The sequence below is a fragment of the Saccostrea cucullata genome, unplaced genomic scaffold (assembly GCF_032062105.1).
Source record: "Saccostrea cucullata isolate Sc308-1 unplaced genomic scaffold, CSIRO_AGI_Scuc_v1 ctg837, whole genome shotgun sequence".
Taxonomy (NCBI): Eukaryota; Metazoa; Mollusca; class Bivalvia; order Ostreida; family Ostreidae; genus Saccostrea; species Saccostrea cuccullata.
Genome location: NW_026929710.1, coordinates 49,545 through 69,748, shown reverse-complemented (window position 1 = coordinate 69,748; position 20,204 = coordinate 49,545). Strand labels below are relative to the sequence as shown.

Below are 20,204 nucleotides of genomic sequence, written 5' to 3'. Positions count from 1 at the left end.
TCCCTTCGCCCGGTTTCGATGTCTACTAGTATATGCTATATCCCAAACATGTTTATATGTATTTACATAACTGGTATAACGTTTAAAACTGTGAAACTTAAACAGATGAAAACTAGATCGACATTTTTTATGAACAGAAAAACGTACGAGAGAGAAAGAATTTTCATAGTTTTGAAAAATCAAATTGTCCCTTTTTTCTTAGGATGAATGCTATGCTTTAAGTCGTACACTTTTAGCCCCCTTCTCCTACATCTTCATATTACAGACTAGAAATTTTAAAAAGAATCAAAATAATGATATTAAACAATCATCTCTCCATTTTTTTTTTCCAAATGACCAATTTCATTTTAATAACATTTATCAAAACCTAAAATATTTAAACATTAATATCTCAGGTTCTTAAATAACATTATGATAAAAATAATTATCCAACCAGGGTCAATTATTTATCAAACCGATACTTTGTAAGAATATTGATCAAGCTTAACATTTTTTTTTCAAAGTGCGTTAATATCATGAATATGGTCGATATTAACGCACTTTGAAAAGGAATTTATTTTTTTCAAAGTGCGTTAGCTTGGTCCCAAATTTAACGCACTTTGAATTTTTTTTTCAAAGTGCGTAATTTTTCAAAGTGCGTTGTAACATACCATATTATATAAATTGTGTCATGTTTTTAAACAGAGGGCTATATCTGAAATATGTAGATCACCAAAATGCATGTTATATAAGCATTTAGTTGATTGTTTTTGTTTGCAATGTTATTTAAGGAAACCTATTTATGTAAAATACAGAAAAGCAATTACATGTTTAAGATTTTTAGCACATAATTTAAAGATAGAAACTGGAAGATATGGCAATTTAATAAGGAGTAAATGGAAATGTGATTTATGTTATTTAAATGATATCGAAGATGAATTTAATACTTTGTTAATTTGTCCAGTTTTTCATGATTTAAGAGAAAATTTCATCAAACATTAACATACTCCCGGAAACCAAGTGTCTTCAAACTAATACAACTATTTTGTAGTACAAATCCCGAAGGTGTAAATCATTTAGGAAAATATATTTATCATGGATTAGAATTTTTAGATATAGGATTTATATTTAGAATTTCGAAAACAATTAGCTAAATAATAGGATCTATTTATCACAAGTTTGTAAGTTTATTACATGTTATATTATACTATTCAATTCAATTCTTTATTTCCTTATGCCATATGGCACATCAGACAATTACATGTATTATAAACAAAATACATATTTTGAAATATTTCAGTTATACAATAAATATTATATACATATCATATTCTACAAAAATTTAGTGCGTTTCTAAAGGATGTGCAGAAATTCTCAGTTTTGTTAGTTTACAATTGCAACGTACAGTTTTATTAATTGGAAATGGGGTTCCGACGCCTATGAATTAAGATAGACTTAAAATCAATATTGGCATTGAGGTTAAAAAGTGTGGAAAGTGGTAGTGTTTGGAAAAAAATTGGTAATGTACAGAAAAATTTGACCCCCCCCCCCCCCACACACACACACACACACACGAAATAGGATTATCATGATTGACAACGGACATATTTTTCCTTTTTTTTTTTTTTTTTTTTTTTTTTGCTTGTTAGTTTTTTTTTTTGTAGGTCTAATTAGATCTAAATTATGCAGTTCTCTCAACTTTGTTTTGTGTGTTCTACTATGACTGATAAATAATAATTTACCACATTCCGTCATTTGGAGAATTCAGAGACATATACATATTATGTTGGCCTAATTTATTATACGTCAATGTTGCAATGTTTATATTTTTTATGTAAAAGTTAAAAAGAAAAACAGTTACACTAATAACTAAATTTACGTAAACAAAGATTTTAGTTAGTTTTTTTTATTCATAAATGTTTGTGGTATTTAGTAGCTTCGTATGGATTCGCGAAATGTTTTCGTAACATCCAAACGTTTTGATATTTAGAGCCCGAGGTGTTCCGAATTATTCAGTTTGGCTCGAAAGGGCGAACAGTACAGACAGAGGGAAAAAGGAGGAATACAATCGCTATGAATCGGGCTTAAAATTCAGCAATCGAATACGTTTTCTCAATTGATAATAATTTTAGATCCCTCTAGAAACCAAAAATGTATAGCCAAGAGGAAGGTAATAGGTTTTAATATTATTTTGAACGATTTCAGCCGGGAATGTAATGTTTTGAAAATCGACTTCCGGTGTGAACGAAAACTGCGCGTCTCTTCTACATGTCATCAAAAATAACAAAACATTTCATTAGGAAAAATACTTTAAGACTCAACATGAAGCGTACTTTATATATGTTCACAGTTGTATTAATTTACAATCCAAACAATTTATGAGATTTAGCCATTGCCCAGAACTTACAAAAAGTAGATCGAGGTACTCTCTGTAAAATGAAATTGGTAATTAAACATTGCTAAAGACTAATCAAAAAACCATAATTTATGTCATGTATGTCCATTGACTTGAACTTTTAATCCAGAAAGGGAACTATGTGAAGAAAAGTTCCATACATCATGTACATAAAAGCATTACATGAATATTGTTTATAACAGAAATGATGTATGAGGCTGAGGACGACGGTGATGAAATCACTGCGGACCTCTGGCAGGAGGCTTGCTGGATCGTCATCAGTTCTTATTTTGATGAGAAAGGTTTAGTACGACAACAGCTGGACTCGTTTGACGAGTTTATACAGATGTCCGTTCAGCGAATCGTGGAGGATTCGCCTCAGATAGATCTCCAAGCGGAGGCGCAACACACGTCAGGAATGGTGGAAACGCCGGTAAGTTATGGAAAAATAAGTATCTATAACTGACTCTTGCCAGGGACAAGATATGTAAGATGTATCAGAACGTTATTGTCCCACATTCACTGATTCAGTGATTGACTGAATATAGTTAGGTCAGCTGCGGCATAAGAATATTTTTTTCTGACATCCATTATTGCAAACATGAAAGCTCCAGTGAGTGTGGTTTATATGTTTAAATTAAAGTGGAATACAGGAGGTTTCAAGCAACATGATATTTGAATTTTGTTAGTCTGGCACCATTTGTAAAAGTACATGTATTGTATATTCAACACTGAAACAAAATCTGAGTTGCTGAAGAGTACAAAATTAGGTTTATAAAGATGTTTGAACTCTTGATTTGAGTTTGACTCTCCAGTCAACATGATGTTCAGGTTTTGTAATCAAGTTTGTAAAATAAAAGATAAATATTTCTGAAGGAGGCTGCAAAATTGCTGGAATAAATATTATAATATCAACAACATCATAAAGGCCCTGCTTATGTTTGACTTTGAGCAAATTCACTTTTGGAATGAGATTTAATAGATCTACACTCTATTGTAGCCGAGATACCTGCTGAAGTTTGAACAGATTTACCTGTCTAAGCCTACCCACTGGGAGAAGGACGGAGCTCCCAGTCCCATGATGCCTAACGAGGCTAGACTCAGAAACCTCACGTAAGTCAAAAAATATTTATAACTAAGCAATGGATATAAAGTATGAATTGCTGTATAATTGTTGGTTCTCTATTTTGATTGGATTGTTAAATGTCCGTGCAGGTAAAATTAGGAATATTGTACACTATATTTTTCAACATTACACACATCAAGCACATGTCGAATTGATCTTATGAATGATTAATTTCTTGTGAATAAAGTTACAAGATTGTAAAAAATAGAGATGAATCTTCATTAGCTATTACAATTATTGCTCTAATATACTGTAAACTTTCTAATTCAGATACTCGGCTCCATTGTACGTGGACATCACTAAAACAGTAGTCAAAGAAGGGGAGGATCCAGTGGAAACACAGCACCAAAAGACCTTTATTGGCAAAATACCCATCATGCTTCGCTCCACCTACTGCCTTCTGAACAATCTTGTCGACCGTGACTTGACGGAGTTAAACGAGTGTCCGTTAGACCCAGGGGGTTACTTCATCATCAACGGGTCAGAGAAAGTCCTCATAGCTCAGGAAAAGATGGCTACAAACACAGGTAGAGTCTGTATAAATTTGAAATGTGTATAGAATAAGACTGACTGTTATTCTGAACAACAGAGTCTGAATACGTCAAGAATAATTTATAATCAAACTTTGTTATCTCAAACTCTGTTGGATTGATAAAAACCAAGAAATATCAATGATTCAATGTTTGGAGGTTAAAATACAAAAGAGGAAAGTGGCTTAGACTTCCAACTTATTTTAGCATATGCATGGTATTTGAGATAACAAAGTTTGAAGTACTGTACTAAAGTTTAGCTGTGTACATTGCAAAGAATATTGTGATGAAATGATATTGTTGATGTGCACATTTCCTAATTTTTATGGTTTTCCTTTTACAGTGTATGTTTTCCAGCAAAAGGACTCTAAGTATGCCTTTAAGACAGAGATCCGTTCCTGTTTGGAGCATTCCTCACGTCCCACAAGTACCCTGTGGGTCAACATGATGGCTAGAGGGGGTGGGGTAAGTGTTAATCTAGTCTTCACTGTTCTGCCAAAGTATACTAGGGATAGGTGTAAATTATAAACAGCGTGATGAGGGACAATTTGATATTGGTCATTTGGTGAGTTAACATTTAAATGTAAATCTAGTGCATCTGTGGATCAACATGCGTAGTGATTATGGTGGTGGTGTGTGTGTTTGTGGGGGGGGGGGAAGTAATTTATGTAAGCTCGTAGGTCGGTATGATGGCTGTAAGGGGTGGGGTAATCAAATTTGGGGAAAGAGTGTATCTAAGGTATGCTTTAGTTAGAAAATAACATAAAGGAATGTAAATATATTTCATCAGTGTGATTAGGAACAATTTGCTGGTTAGAGGCAGGGGTGGGGTCTTTGTGAAACACAAGGGCCAGGGATTTATCTAGCTATTTTGTTTTACTACCGTTTTATATGTAAAGGGGAAAAATGAGAGCCGCAGGCGTGATCTGAGCGCCAGAGGCGCGAGTATTATAGGGGGGTCCGGGGGCATGCCCCCCCGGAAAATTTTTAAATAAATGGAGCAAAATCCTGCATTCTTAGAGCTTCTGAGGGTCATTTGTAGACCTTTACAAAGGCCACAAAAACTTCACTTTTTAGGCAAAATACTAAATAACACACACGAAAAAAATTTAACCAGGTCAGGACTTTATTTAATTTTTTCTCTAAATATCTATCACAAATCAATTCTGTTTTTCATGTTTCACTACTAACATTGTTTTTGTTGTTACTCCATTCTTCCGATTCATAGTGATATAAGCTCCATCTTACTCATCTACACTTTTCTTTTTAACTCTGCAATCGCACGCGTATCTTTAGACATCATGGACTTGGCACATGTTTACCGATCAATATCAAATAAAAGCTTGAATAATATATTCTTTCTTTTAAAAGCGTTTGAATGACTAGGATGGTAAATTAGCTGTAAAACTTCAATCGGACAAAAACGGAAAATTTCAGAACGATGTTTTAAATATTCTCCTTTTAATCGGAGAATTTTCTGTCTGAAAAAGGGGAATTTTTGCACCTTTTTCAAGAGGGGAAAGGTACCGTTTTCCGGTAGTAAAAACAGCCTTGATAAATCCCTGAGGGCAGTCCAACAAGATGATTCCCTATAGTGGGGAAGGGAATTTGGCCATCATTAAGTAGGATACTGGCTTGTAATGATTTAAATTGAGACAATTGCTTAGTATTTTTAGCCTACATTGTATATTTTAATGTAAAATTCAAGGCATATTGATGTTCATGTATTTTTCGAATCTGTCCAAAACATGCATATTTAGATTCATATATAAATGCAGTAATTTGTCATTAAATTTATAGCCGATTTGTCCATGATGGATCCTCTCAATTACTTTTTACAGAATCAAATACACATATACCAGTACTTCCAATGTGACACAATTTTCATATTTCAGGGTGCCAAGAAAAGTGCCATAGGACAGAGAATCATTGGAATCTTGCCATATATCAAACAAGAAATCCCGATCATCATCGTGTTCAGAGCCCTGGGTTTTGTGTCTGACCGTGACATCCTGGAACACATCATTTATGATTTTGATGATCCAGAAATGATGGAAATGGTAAGTAAAAGGTTTAATTCTGGTAGCCTGCTTAATAATTTATAAGAATTTAGAGAAGATTTGTTCAGGAAAATTTTGGAAGTTTAATTTATTCATAGTATTTTTTTCATAACTAGGTTTATTTCAACAACGAAAACAATGTTGAAATAGCTAAGCTGATATAATTTGAAGGAAAAAAGAATGTAAAATCATTTCCCAGAAATATTTGATTTAAAGAAAAGAATTATAAATGTATATAAATTTTGTGTTATCTGTTGACAGGTGAAACCTTCCCTAGATGAGGCCTTTGTGATCCAGGAACAGAATGTGGCCTTGAACTTTATAGGCTCCAGGGGGGCAAGGCCAGGTGTCACGAAGGAGAAACGTATCAAGTACGCCCGGGAAATTCTACAGAAAGAGATGCTGCCTCACGTAGGAGTGAGCGACTTCTGTGAGACCAAGAAGGCGTATTTCCTGGGGTAAGGCCAACAGGCAGAAATGTATCTTCCCTTTATAAATATTGATGATGTCATTTTATTGAACATATGTTGTCACTAAATTTATGACTGGAATGAAAATCTACATGTGTATAAGCATACATACATTTGTGTGAAATTTATGAAATTATTGCATCCAAAACAGTGCTCCAAGTTGCGACTAAAACGGTCGCATTTGCGACTAGAAATTAAAACAAAGTCGCATTTTCGCGACTTAGAAAATTTGGGCAGGCAACGTTCATTTTTTTATGATCGGGATCTAGATTTACGTTTTCAAGATTCTCTATCAATACAATGTTTGAAGATATACACTTTAACACACTTTACAAAGCATCGTATGGAATTGGATCACGTAATGTTATGATAGCATGCTGTAATAGTAAAGTTTGATAGAACCAGAAACGTATACAGTGGACCTTCAGATATCCGGACCCCAGATATCCGGATGCTTCAGTATCCGGACGCTTTTTCATCGGGACGGAATTTTTAAATGTTATATTGTTTTGTTTAGCTGCTGATTCAGGTATCCGGATGCTTCACATATCCGGACAAATTGACTAGGAACCAAAGCGTCCGGATAAATGAGGCTCCACTGTATACATAACGTCTCTGAGAGAATGGCATCCAAAAGTCGTAAACTTTCTAGAGTTTCTCTGACCTGATTATTAAAGTATTTGGTCAATGGCTTGCACATCACAATTAATTAAGTGTTTTGGCGGCATTGATAATGACTGCGATATGGGTATACTAGATACTTAGTAGTAAGTAAACAGGTAAACATGATAAACAATTGGCAAAGTCCTGTCTAAACAACTGTCAAAGTTTTATTTCTTTTGATTAAACTTTAATTTTAGAATCAGATTATGTGTGTTCTTCTGTGTACCATACAAAGGGTGGTTGTATTTAATAAAAATATATCCTTCAACTAGCAAAAGATTTCTAGTCACAGTAATCAATAATCTTTGATTTAATAAAAACATAACACATGTGGATGTTTGTTCATTGTTTTAATTGTGTTATTCACATGTTTTCATCATGGCGAGTGAAAAATTTGTTAATGGCGATCAGAAATTCTGAAATGGCGACCAAAAAAAGTTTTAGGTCGCCATTTAGCGACCTAAAAGTAAGTGCGACTTGGAGCACTGCAAAATCGTTACACATAGATATACAAAGAAGAATAAACTTGAAATCTTGTGTACACATAGGATATATAATTATAAGAGAGTGTGTCCAGTAATGATTTGACCTAATTACAGCTACATGGTTCACCGATTGCTGCTGGCAGCCATTGGTCGTAGAGAAGTGGACGACAGGGATCACTATGGTAACAAGAGACTGGATTTGGCTGGTCCCCTTCTCGCTTTCTTGTTCAGAGGGTAAGAGAAAGCTTTCTGCAGTGTTGATTAAAACACCTGTGTTAAGTAAAAAAAAACAACAAAATGTCCGTATTTATAATACTTGCTGTAAAGTAGTTTTCTTGTGTCTGAAATAATTCCCAAATGTCGGTTATAAGTTTTCTTTATCAATACATGTACAAATGAGCCTATAATAATTTTTCTGTAATTTGTAGGTTGTTCCGTAATCTGATGAAGGAGGTGAGGTTATATGCCCAGAAGTTCATTGACAGAGGAAAAGACTTCAATCTGGAGCTGGCAATAAAGACTAGGATTATCACAGATGGACTGAAGTATTCCCTGGCCACCGGGAACTGGGGGGACCAGAAGAAGGCTCACCAGGCCAGAGCGGGGGTCTCACAGGTAAGATCCAGGGTCAGGGTATTGGGGGAGTGGGGGGGGGGGGGCTTACCAGGCCAGAGCAGCAGAGCAGCGGTCTTGCAAGAAAAATCCAAGGTTGGGAAAATGGGCGGAGGGGGTTAAATGAAGGGTCACCAGGCCAGAGCAAGGGTCTTACAGGTAAGCTCCAGGGTCAGGAAAATGGAAGGAGTGGGGGGATGGATGAAGTATCAGGCCAGAAGGTTGGGGGTAGTTAAGTCTAAGTTGCTTATCCACAGTCAGTCTTGGGGTATGTTAAGGTATAGAAATGGGGGTCATGAGTCGTATATCTATCGTCAAAATGTACATGTACAAGAATGATGTTGACTTTGTAATATCATCTGCATTTTAGAAATAAAATCAGGATTGCAGTAGCTAAAGAAATATAAAATCATTTAATCTTGTGTATTGTTTCAGGTGTTAAACAGATTAACATTTGCCTCCACTCTATCTCATCTGAGGAGACTAAACTCACCGATCGGTCGAGATGGAAAGCTAGCTCGACCTCGACAGCTACACAACACACAGTGGGGGATGATCTGTCCTGCCGAGACCCCAGAGGTCAGTATTCTGATAAAATAAACATTCAGAAAATGGTCAGAATGTAGAAAGAGATAATTTTAAAACTTTTCAGTATGGCTTTATAAAGTTATGGATGTACCAATGACATACATGAAAGTTCAAAAACAAAAAAAATACCATGAATTTGTTCTTATTTAACTACATGATGCTTAATGAAATTTCTTAATTGCTTGTTTTCGCATATATTCATTTATAAAACTTCAAAATTTTATTCTAAACTTGCATACTAATCCTGATTTTTCTATGTTTTGGGGGAAATGCTGTAGGTTTTTTCTACATTTATGTGTACATTTTGATCTTGATTTTGTCTCTATTGTAGGGAAGTGCTGTAGGCCTGGTGAAGAACTTGGCCCTGATGGCCTACATTTCTGTGGGTTCCCAGCCCTCTCCTATCCTGGAATTCTTGGAGGAGTGGAGCATGGAGAATCTGGAGGAGGTGGCTCCCTCAGCCATTCAGGAGTAAGTGGTTCTATAGGGTGGCACCCAGTGACCACGAGGCACTGAAGTGTAACTGGGTCTATTTATAGAGCAGGTTCCATTGGTAATTTGGACAGTAGTCATTGAAAAGTGTTATACATAAGGACTTGTTGACAAAATGTTGTGTATTATAATTGCCAGTGTTTTTTTTTTCATTCTTAAAGATAGATTTTTATTTGCAAGACTGTATGCTAGTTGTATATAGAATTGTTTGTTAGATTTGTGTTACCTGACCTGTTTAGTGTATTAATTTGATAATTTTGTAGCGCAACCAAAATTTTTGTGAACGGTTGTTGGGTCGGCATTCATCGAGATCCAGAACAGCTCATGAACACTCTCCGTAAACTCCGCCGAGAAATGGACATCATTGTCTCAGAGGTAAAGACTGCAGAAATCCTATTGAGAGACATGTATTACAAAGTGTCATATCCTGTTAGAAATTGGCATGATTCAATTTTATTGATTAATCATTTGATAGAGCATGCTTTTTAAATGCCTAATAGATGATGGCATTATACAGTATTTGTAGATTGTGATCAAATCAGTAAGGGTCCGAGTGTACATGAAATTCAGACCATTAGGGTCTTTTAGATATATAACATGTATAACAAGTAGAAACTTTCAGGGTTTGCTATTAACCCTTCAGTTTAACCATGTTACAGAATATGGTCATCATGAAATCTTTGAAAATCACACAAAATATTCCACATGTTAATATGGAATTGATACTGTGCGGTGCTGACAGAATTCAAAAGATAAACACTTTTCACGTTCTTGTTTTGTTTTCAGGTGTCTATGATTCGAGATATCAGGGACAGAGAGATCCGTATCTACACAGACGCTGGTCGTATTTGTCGTCCTCTGCTGATTGTAGAGAATCAGAAACTACTGCTAAAACAGAGCCATATAAAACAACTCAAACAAAGAGAGTATAACAATTACAGGTGAGGGGTACCTAAAAAAACAAAGGATTCAGCGGATCATTAATGTAGGATATGGTGATGTAACGATTGTCGCCAACGATCGATTGTCGGTCGTTAGAAGCTCTTCGATGCTACTAATCGATTATATAATAAATGTCGCCGACATCGCTAACAAAAAATAAAATTGTCATACTTTAATTTTATTACCAAATCCAAGTGCAAAGAGCATAAAAGTAGTGATGAAAGTTGAAAACATGGAAGGATTCTGTGTCTTGTTGATACTTTTACCGCCATGATTTTTGGGGTAAGACTAATACCAGGAAACGGTGATATTGCAAGGTTTAACAATACAAAGGAAAACATAATTAGCCTAGTCTATCTTTAAACGTAATCATAATCAGAAATATGTTTTACATCTGGATAACTACTTTTAAAACTTGCAATTTTAACTAATTAAAACTAATTTTTAGAAATAAATACATGTATTAAATGATAGGTAGGACTAATACCAGTAAAATACCCATTGCATGGACTTTCTAAAAAAATAAATTTCCCTTCTGATTCATTAGTCCAATATTGTTCAAAGTAAACAAAATATTGTTTTCCACATTTTAAAAAAGAAATTTCAATTAATATTTTTGAATATTTTATGTAAGTAAATGATTTTTTGTAAAAGTCTGACAGAAATCTGAATAAGTTTTAACTTTTCTATATTAATTTCATTAGAGTTTAAAATTTCGATTATAATCGATTATTAATCGATTATGCCCAGCCGATTATTACCGATAATCGATTCTGATTTTTTTCCGATTCCCCATCACTAGTAGGATATTGATCTTTGAAATTCAGCAGCTTTTAAAATGGCACTTAGGAGCTAGTTGTATTACTGAACATTTGTACTTGCTAGTAATATGCTAAGGTTTTTAGGTGCAATGTTCTTTTAAAAAGCAAAATTCAATATATAAAGTTCCTTATATATATGCAAGTTGAACAGGTCGTGGTTGACCAGAAACTTGCTAGTTATGGTGCTGTAGCTGTCTATAAGCTTTCTGTATTTAACTGATAAAAGGCCAAGACCTGCTTTCATCAACTTCTGTCTTGTCCAACAAAAAGCTGTCCGAAAGTTTGCTACATGTACATTTCTTTATTACAGCTGGCAGGACCTGGTGGCCAGTGGTGTTGTGGAGTATAAGTCTCTGTAGGTTTTCTATATGTACATCTCTCTGTTGTAGCTGGCAGGACCTGGTGGCCAGTGGTGTTGTAGAGTACATTGACCCTCTAGAGGAGGAGTCCATCATGTTGGCCATGACCCCTGATGACCTCTCGGACAAGGACGTCCAGTACTGTTCTACCTACACCCACTGTGAGATCCACCCGGCCATGATCCTGGGAGTCTGCGCCTCCATCATCCCATTCCCGGATCATAACCAGGTCAGTGGACATTCTTGTTAGTCTTAAAAAATGGTGGGAAAATAGAAAAGATTTGGTGTAACTGTGAATCAGGTTTTAGGAAATGATAGATGTTTAACATTAACAAGATTGAAGAGGTTCAGATGTTGATTTAGTTTTACTACAAATAAATCTCAATTAACTTTGATCTGATTTGTGCAGTGTAGGAGAAAAGGGGGGGGGGGGATTTATGTAAAAACCTGTCCGATTTCCTTTGGAAGATTAAATTACTTTTAAAAGCGTATCATATGCTGTAGTTTATGATAGTGCTGCAGGTTTCAGTCTGCTTGCTATTTCAGTCTCCTCGTAACACTTACCAGTCTGCTATGGGTAAACAAGCCATGGGTGTCTACATCACTAACTTCCACGTCAGAATGGACACCCTGGCTCACGGACTCCTCTACCCCCAGAAACCGCTAGTCACCACCCGATCTATGGAATATCTACGATTCCGAGAGCTGCCCGCAGGTAGGTGACATCTTAACACGTACAGTAAGTAAAACACGGTTATAATGCCATCCCAAGGACGAAAAAACTCTGATTTGTGCAAAATTTGATTGATTTTATTCATTTGTTTCACAACATGTTTCAAACCTTGGGTAAATAAAATTTATTAAGAGCAAGTTTTCTGTAAGCATATTTTACAGTGTGCATTATACAACAGTCTAATCTACATCGTATATAGTCATTTTATATGTGATGTTTGTGTGTTTGTAGGTATTAATTCTATCGTGGCCATTGCGTCGTACACAGGATATAATCAGGAAGATTCTGTCATCATTAATGCCTCGGCCATTGAGAGAGGCTTCTTCAGGTAACTGAGGCTATCATAAACAGCTGATAAATGATGTAGATACATGTATATTGTTAATGGCTTTTGTGTGTTCTTCAGGTCATAGAGTTATTCACAAACATGATTTACAAGTAGATGTGTTGTGGAAGCCATTGTATTAGCTTCTATATCATTCAGCTTATGTCATGGTAGTTGACCTGTTTGTGCATTGAAGGATGCATGATTGTAAATAGTCTCACTTTATTGTAGATCATTTTTCTTCCGTTCCTATAAAGACTCAGAATCCAAGAAAGGCTTAGATCAGGAGGAGATATTTGAGAAACCAACGCGAGAGAGTGTCCAAGGTTGGTACATATAGATGATCTATCAACACTCTGAAATATTTCTGCAGATGTACTTGTAAAGTCAAACATCGTTATTTTGGACTTTATGGGGCCATAGAAATCTTCAGAGATATTCTAAGGTGGACGGCATTTGAGTTTGTAATACATGAAGAAAACGCGTTTGGAACTTTCAGTTTAGACAATTTGTTTGTACTTGAAATGTTGTTCGAGAAAAAGAAGTCCCAAGTGAAAAATTTTGAAAAAGTAGACTATTCTGCCAAATATTGTAACCAAGTCAATGTATATTTTGGTTGTAGGTTCTACTTTAATACACTTAAAATATGAGGCACATGAATAGCATTTTACAAATCTTGATATTAATTTTGCAGGTATGAGACAAGCAGTTTATGACAAACTTGATGAGGATGGAATAATCTCCCCTGGAATACGAGTCTCAGGAGATGACGTGTTGATAGGAAAGACATTGACACTTCCTGCCAATGAAGATGAGGTAAAATATTTGGGAATACATCTTGACTGTAGGCAAAATTATGGAAAGTTTGCCTCTTGGCAAGAAAACATGGGATAGGTTGTAGTTTAGTATGCAAAATATTAATACTTATTGTTTTTTGAAATGAAATTATGGTATTATTGGAAAATGTTAATTAAAGTTTATTTGAGTATATTAAATGTACATTTACATTACAGTTGGAGGGAACAACAAAGAGATTCACAAAACGAGACGCCAGTGTGTTCATGAGGAGAAGTGAAACGGGAATCATAGACCAGGTAACTACATTACAGATAGTGGGAACTTGATACATGTACTAGTGAGTATGTAAAAAGTTACATTTCATTTACACCAGTGTTTCACAGAATAGCAGGTAAAATTTCTGTTAAAAGTTTATTTTAATAAAATGTACATTAACTTTACAGTTAAATTTCTTAAAATATTTCTACCATAATGAAATGATTGATCATTTACCCTTAAATAATAAAGATCTTGTTTCTGTGAATGGGGGAAGTGAAAATTGGTTTTAGCTGTGTGGTAGCAGATTCTGTGTGTGTGGCTGATGTGTTCACGTTTACATGCATCTCATTTATTATTAAGGTGATGATAACTCTGAATCAGGAAGGTTACAAGTTCTGCAAAATCAGGGTACGGACAGTGAAGACGCCACAGATTGGGGACAAGTTTGCCAGTCGTCACGGACAGAAGGGAACGTGTGGGATCACATACAGACAGGAGGTAAACTTACCACAAAATAAGGGGGTTATTAATAATAGTGATAGCTCAACTTTTCCTTTTGAAAATTTATTCAAACTTAATGATGATTATTCAATTTATTGAAAAAAAAATACACTGCAAACCGCAATTTTGGATGATCTTCGTGCAGTTTGAAAATTCACAAAATTGTGTGTGTGTATTACTTCTCCAAAACTTGTATAATTGACTCTAAGTTTTTACTTTAGGACATGCCGTTTACCTGTGAGGGAATCACTCCAGATATCATCATTAACCCCCACGCTGTTCCCAGTCGTATGACCATCGGTCACTTGATCGAGTGTCTGCAGGGGAAAGTGGCGGCTAACAAGGGGGAGATAGGTGATGCCACGCCATTCAACGATGCCGTCAATGTACAGAAAGTCTCCAACCTCCTACATCAGTACGGCTACCACTTACGAGGGAACGAGGTCAGTAGAAATGTCGCTTCCAGAAAACTAGGTCATGGGATATAGCTTATTACTAGAAATTTTTACTTGACAATATAAACTAGTCAGTTGATGACATAGTATTAATGTTACTTAAACTTTATCGATTCATTGGATGGTGGTGATAAAAATTAATTAAATTTCATAGTTTTCCAGCAGATCTGTGACACATACTTGTGCATTGTTTCTTATCCCTGGTTTGAAGTCCTTGGTAAGGTTGTAATTATCGAGATTTTTCTGATTTTCCCAGGTGCTGTACAATGGATTCACAGGAAGGAAGCTAAATGCTCAGATTTTCCTGGGTCCCACTTATTACCAGAGACTGAAGCATATGGTGGACGACAAGATCCACTCCCGGGCTCGAGGGCCGCTACAGATCCTGAACAGACAACCCATGGAAGGCAGAGCTAGGTATAAACAGCCATCTAGAACTAATCTTAGACCTTCCAGTACTACTAGCTCACTTGAGCTGTATTTTGGAGTTCAACCATTTTCTTGCATGCATGGTTTTCTATCTGTACATTAATGACTGTTTGCCATCTGCAGACAATTCATAGATTTTTGCAGTCACATGTATGCATAATAAAATGCAAGTTAGTGTAATTTTTTGTTGGTGATATTAACAGGAACTTTTATCAATAGATCAGTATTCTTCATGTACATACATATACATGTATTTTGTTGTAGCATTATAGAGTTCTTCTATACTGGAACTACAGAATAATCATTTATTAATTTTTCCAGAGATGGAGGATTACGATTTGGTGAAATGGAGCGTGACTGTCAGATCGCCCACGGTGCCGCCCAGTTCCTGCGAGAGCGACTCTTTGAGGCTTCAGATCCCTACAGAGTACATGTGTGTAACTTCTGTGGCCTCATTGCTATAGCAAACCTAAGGAACCAAACGTTTGAATGCAGAGGCTGCAAAAACAAGACACAGGTAAGGATATATACACAGACACTTTAGATGTAGACTTGTAAAAGAAACGATGGTTGTCTGATTGTGAGGTCTAAGGGGGAACAAATTCAAGATGTAATTAAGATTTTTCATGTGCTGGCTGTAAATTACAAAACTGTCAAGTTCTGAACGTATAATTTTGTGTAAAATATTTTGTAAAAATACAAAATGTTTCTGTCATTGTACCATAAGGAAAAAGAATGAATGTATCCTGTGTATGTTTTACAAAATACCGGTAAATTCTTTGATTTTGTTTATGCTGTCATTTTGTGATTTTACTTTCATTTTGTGATTTTTACTTTCATTTTGATGCTGTCCTTTCAGATCTCACAGATTCGTATTCCGTACGCCTGTAAGCTACTCTTCCAAGAGCTGATGTCAATGAGCATCGCGCCACGTATGATGGTCATGGGGTGAAATAATGACTGTTAAAATCATACAACATACAGACACACCAACAAAGTCAATGTGTTCAGGACAGTATTCCCGTTCTGTGGGGTGAAGTGAATGAGAAATCATAAGAAGAAGACCTGACCCGTTCATGTGCGACATTTTAGGTTGTTAATTATGTCAATGTCATGGGTCTTCTGTGGATTTATAGAAAGGCTGGTCAGGGAAATGCTTGTAATCATGCATATGAAAATTTTATCTGTGTTTATCATGTCCATGTTTTTGGAGATATCCACCACCCAGATCAATAGTGTTTGAATTGAACAAGGTGATTTTGTATCATGATGGAAACCAATTGCAAGTATTTTACCGGTACTATGTTGTGAATTTGCCAAAAATGGTACATGTAATGATGTACATTTATTTTAAAATTTAAAATTACAAGACTTTCAAACTTTAATGAAGATTGTTTGTAAATTGTAATTAAACCATTAAAAAGATGATTCATTTTCTGTTTTATGTACCCTCTTAAGGCCTCTTTCAAGATGTGAGGTATTGATTTTAACCTGTACAATTTAAGACCAGCATTGTGTAATGTCACGAGTATCTAACAATGTGTATTATGGGAAGTGATTGCAATGAATATTCATACAGGTATGAGCATTGATTTAATATCAAAAGAAAGAAGAAAAGGTGTTGTTTAATTTTATACAGTTAGATGATTTTTTCAAGACATGATTTCAAATAACTTCTAATTTCAAGTAATTTAAAGGTATTTTATATTTACATTCTATATTGAAACACTTTGACAAGTCCTTCCCTATATCCCACCCACAGTGTGGACTTGTACACTGATAATCTGATTGGACAGCTCACTTCATTGTCTGTCAGTAAGAACTTCAGGAACTTCCCATCAGGACTCAGCAGATGGATTTGTTTATTGTTCATGTCAGTAATAAGGATGTTACAAAGGGAGTCGCACACTACATCAGTTGGACAGAAGTCCTTTGTCAGATTCTGTCCACGGTAGACAGACTTCATATGACCAGAGGGAGACATAATCACTAGTTCACCTGTAGTGGTACTTGTCCAGTTTACAACACAGATATCACTGTTACTGTTCTGTTTGACTCTGATTGGCCATGTAAACAGTCTGGTGTGACCGTCCTCCTGGTACTCATACTCATGGATGACATCACCTGTCACTGTGATGTGTCTCACCAGACGCCTGCTGTGTGACTCTAATTTGTAACGATCTGATTTCTTGTCTGTCAAGGTGACCAGTAGTCCACCGTCCACTGACTGACAGATTCCTGCTGGTACCAGTGGATCTGTACTGATGACTGTAGATACAGATCCTGATGGTGAGAGACGGCTGACGGACTTGTCAATATAGTTAGAGAAATAAACACCGCCATTATCAGTCACACACATGTCATTAGGGAAAATACTAAATTTATGTTCTTTTGTACCTTGTGTGTTGACTTTTTCAGTATATTTAGGTTGATATTCTTTGATGTAGCATTGGTCTTCACTGAAAGCCTTCAAAACAGATATTGGTTTATCTCCATATTGAAATGAGTTTATTTGAGTTAAGCCAATATCATCCAAATCAAAAGTTTTTCCAACCAAAGATTTAAGTACGTCTTCATTGATTTCACCTCTAATGAACCTCGCTGAATATTCACAGTTTGTCAAATGAACCTCCAATTCAGACAGCATTCTATTTAGTTCTCTGTGGTTGTCAATCAAACTGTAATCTGACATGGTGCTGTTGTTCTCCTCCATGAATTCCACTGTGTCAACAATTCCTTTCTTTTTCTTCTCTAACTCAAAATTCACATGGTTCAGTTGATCATTCTTTTTAACCAAATTGTCTCGTAGTATTTTTTCACGGTGTTCTTTGATTTCTGTCAGCCTGTTTATAATATCTTCACAATGTTTCTGTAGCTTTTTAATCTCAGAGTCACACAGTTCTTTATTTTCTTTGATCTGTTTTGATATCTTCTGTTTCTTCTCATCAATCCCAGGCAGATCCTCTTCCTTGATCTTCTTCAGAAATTTAAATAGACCCCTCCTCCTTTGGGTTGCTGCCGTGGTTAGAGTTTTCCAATTATGATTGTTATGATCTTTTTTGGCACACTCAGAACAAATAATTTCAACACAGTCCTCACATATCATATCAATGGGTGAATCGTGAGATTCACACATTACAATGTGTTCTTGAGGAGAGCCCAGTGGGTATTTTTTTGAGGCACTAGCAGCCATGTTTGTCGGGTGTTGCCTACCAATCTCTACCCAGAGTTGTCGTTCGCTTCGCTAAGTGGAACGATAACTCTGGGTAGAGATTGGTTGCCTGCCTGAATGACCTAGTTTTTGGTGTGCATATTAGGTAACAGGTTGTCAAGTCGGACTTTAAATTTATTTAAAATACACTGAAACGTAGACATACAGGTGTATTCTACACTGTACACATGAGATAATCATTTGAACCAGGAAAAATGAGAAAGATATAAATATAGATTGTATAATTTTTCTTATATATACATTAAAACCAAATATTGTTTCTTGTATGGAAGTTATTCAATTAGTTTGCGAACTTTTTGATCACCCCTCGTAGGTGTGCTTTGACGGGGAAAATTTATATTTTTTGAGATATAATTTTGAGATCTATTTGAGAATTTAGGGGGGTGGGGGGTTGGGGTTATTATCCGCACTTCACTGGGTGCATGTGACCTGTTGTACTTTAAAGATGTACATTTAAGAACCGTTTGTGACACTGAATGTTAAATGCATGCAGGGGGGGGGGGGGCTAGCTGCAGATCTGTAGCGTTATGGTTTTATATATTTGTCTTTGACCATGTACAGATCCTATATAATTGAAAAAAAAGTGCAATTTACGGCGCAATATTTTTTGCGCTATTTTGGGGAGAGTTTCTCCACTTTCCAGCATATCGATCAATTAACTTCTTTTCACTCTCTAATTTGAGGCACATTATTTAACTAATCAGTATATTTTATCTATCTCCCAACCCTTCATAGTCGTCTCTACAAGTGATATATTCGCTTGATTAAAATTATTTGTTAGATTGCTAAAAATTCACTTCAAGCGAGTTTATTACCTGCAGAGACAACTTTAAATGGTTGGAAGGTAGATAAAAAAAAATACATATTGGCTACAGAATGTGTCAAGAACTAGGGAGTGAAAGGTAGTTGATTGACCAGTGATAGGAAGTGGAGAAAATCTCCCCAAAAGTGCGCAAAAATATTGCGCCGTAAATTGCACGTTTTTGTTTTACGGGATCTGTAGCGTTATGGTCAACGACAAATACATGACTTGTATAACTACATATAAAACCATAACGCTATACAGATCTGCAGCTGGGTGGGGCGTACAAATGTTATATTTTTACGATAAATTATTTCATTGATTTTAATTAAATAAGTCAGGAAAATGCACAATTTAGCATTCCAAGAGTATTGAAAATGCAAATACTTAATTCCTACTACGTATTCTACCGCGAAGTACTATATGTACATCAAAGTTGTGTATTTATATTAAGGCTCCCATAGTGATCATACCAAGCATCACTGGCTGCCTGGCACAAATACTGTAGAAGTCGTCAAAAATTTCATGGTTTGTCAAAAAGTTAACTATCAGGGTAGTTTTAATTTCATGGAGAATTGTTTTATAAATATTCATGTTCTGTGCCTGTTTTTAGGTAAAAATGAAGTGAAATAAAAATCACCATGAGTTAAAGTTCACCGAAAATTGTTAATCGTGAACATAGTGAAATTGAAAACATCATAATGTGTTCCACTTCTATAGTATATGTGTTCCACTTCTATAGTATATGTTGGATGCCAATTAGCCTGATTGACTTTATGCTGCAAATTTGGACCAGAGCTTGATACAGATGACAGCAAAACTCAAGTGATTAATCAATTCTCCTTGAATGGATTCAGAAAAAAAAAATCTTTTTACTACCTGACAATTAAAGCAAAATATTTGAATAAATCCAACCATCTTTATTATAATCACCAAACATAAATATAACACATTGCTGAATTATATCATACTAGTTTTGGTTATTAAAACAGCAGAATGTGTGTTTTGTAAAATTATAATGAAGACATGACATATCATAGACAGAGAAAATTTGGTATGTTTGTAAATCAATGTAAAAACTCACCGGTATAAACAATTCATTATCACAAGCAATGATTAACAATGTCGTATAAACTATGGTTTCTTTGA

At 35.5% G+C, this 20,204-nt stretch overlaps 2 protein-coding genes across 2 annotated transcripts; one reads left to right on the top strand and one right to left on the bottom strand.

Annotated features, from left to right (window-relative positions):
• Positions 1-1,984: 1,984 nt before the first annotated feature.
• Positions 1,985-16,449, top strand: LOC134281951 (DNA-directed RNA polymerase II subunit RPB2). The gene is made up of 24 exons (XM_062764389.1): positions 1,985-2,149; positions 2,578-2,807; positions 3,375-3,487; positions 3,771-4,027; positions 4,374-4,495; positions 5,926-6,090; positions 6,352-6,548; positions 7,823-7,942; positions 8,137-8,323; positions 8,756-8,899; positions 9,240-9,379; positions 9,664-9,775; positions 10,187-10,341; positions 11,553-11,751; positions 12,069-12,237; positions 12,487-12,583; positions 12,812-12,906; positions 13,275-13,396; positions 13,594-13,674; positions 13,997-14,134; positions 14,359-14,580; positions 14,849-15,009; positions 15,343-15,538; positions 15,881-16,449. The coding sequence occupies exons 1-24, from the start codon at positions 2,131-2,133 to the stop codon at positions 15,971-15,973; spliced, it is 3,534 nt and encodes a 1,177-aa protein (XP_062620373.1). The 5' UTR covers positions 1,985-2,130; the 3' UTR covers positions 15,974-16,449.
• Positions 16,450-16,729: 280 nt separating this feature from the next.
• On the bottom strand, positions 16,730-18,214 carry LOC134281938 (uncharacterized). Its single transcript, XM_062764374.1, has one exon. The coding sequence runs from the start codon at positions 18,212-18,214 to the stop codon at positions 16,730-16,732; it is 1,485 nt and encodes a 494-aa protein (XP_062620358.1).
• Positions 18,215-20,204: the final 1,990 nt, after the last annotated feature.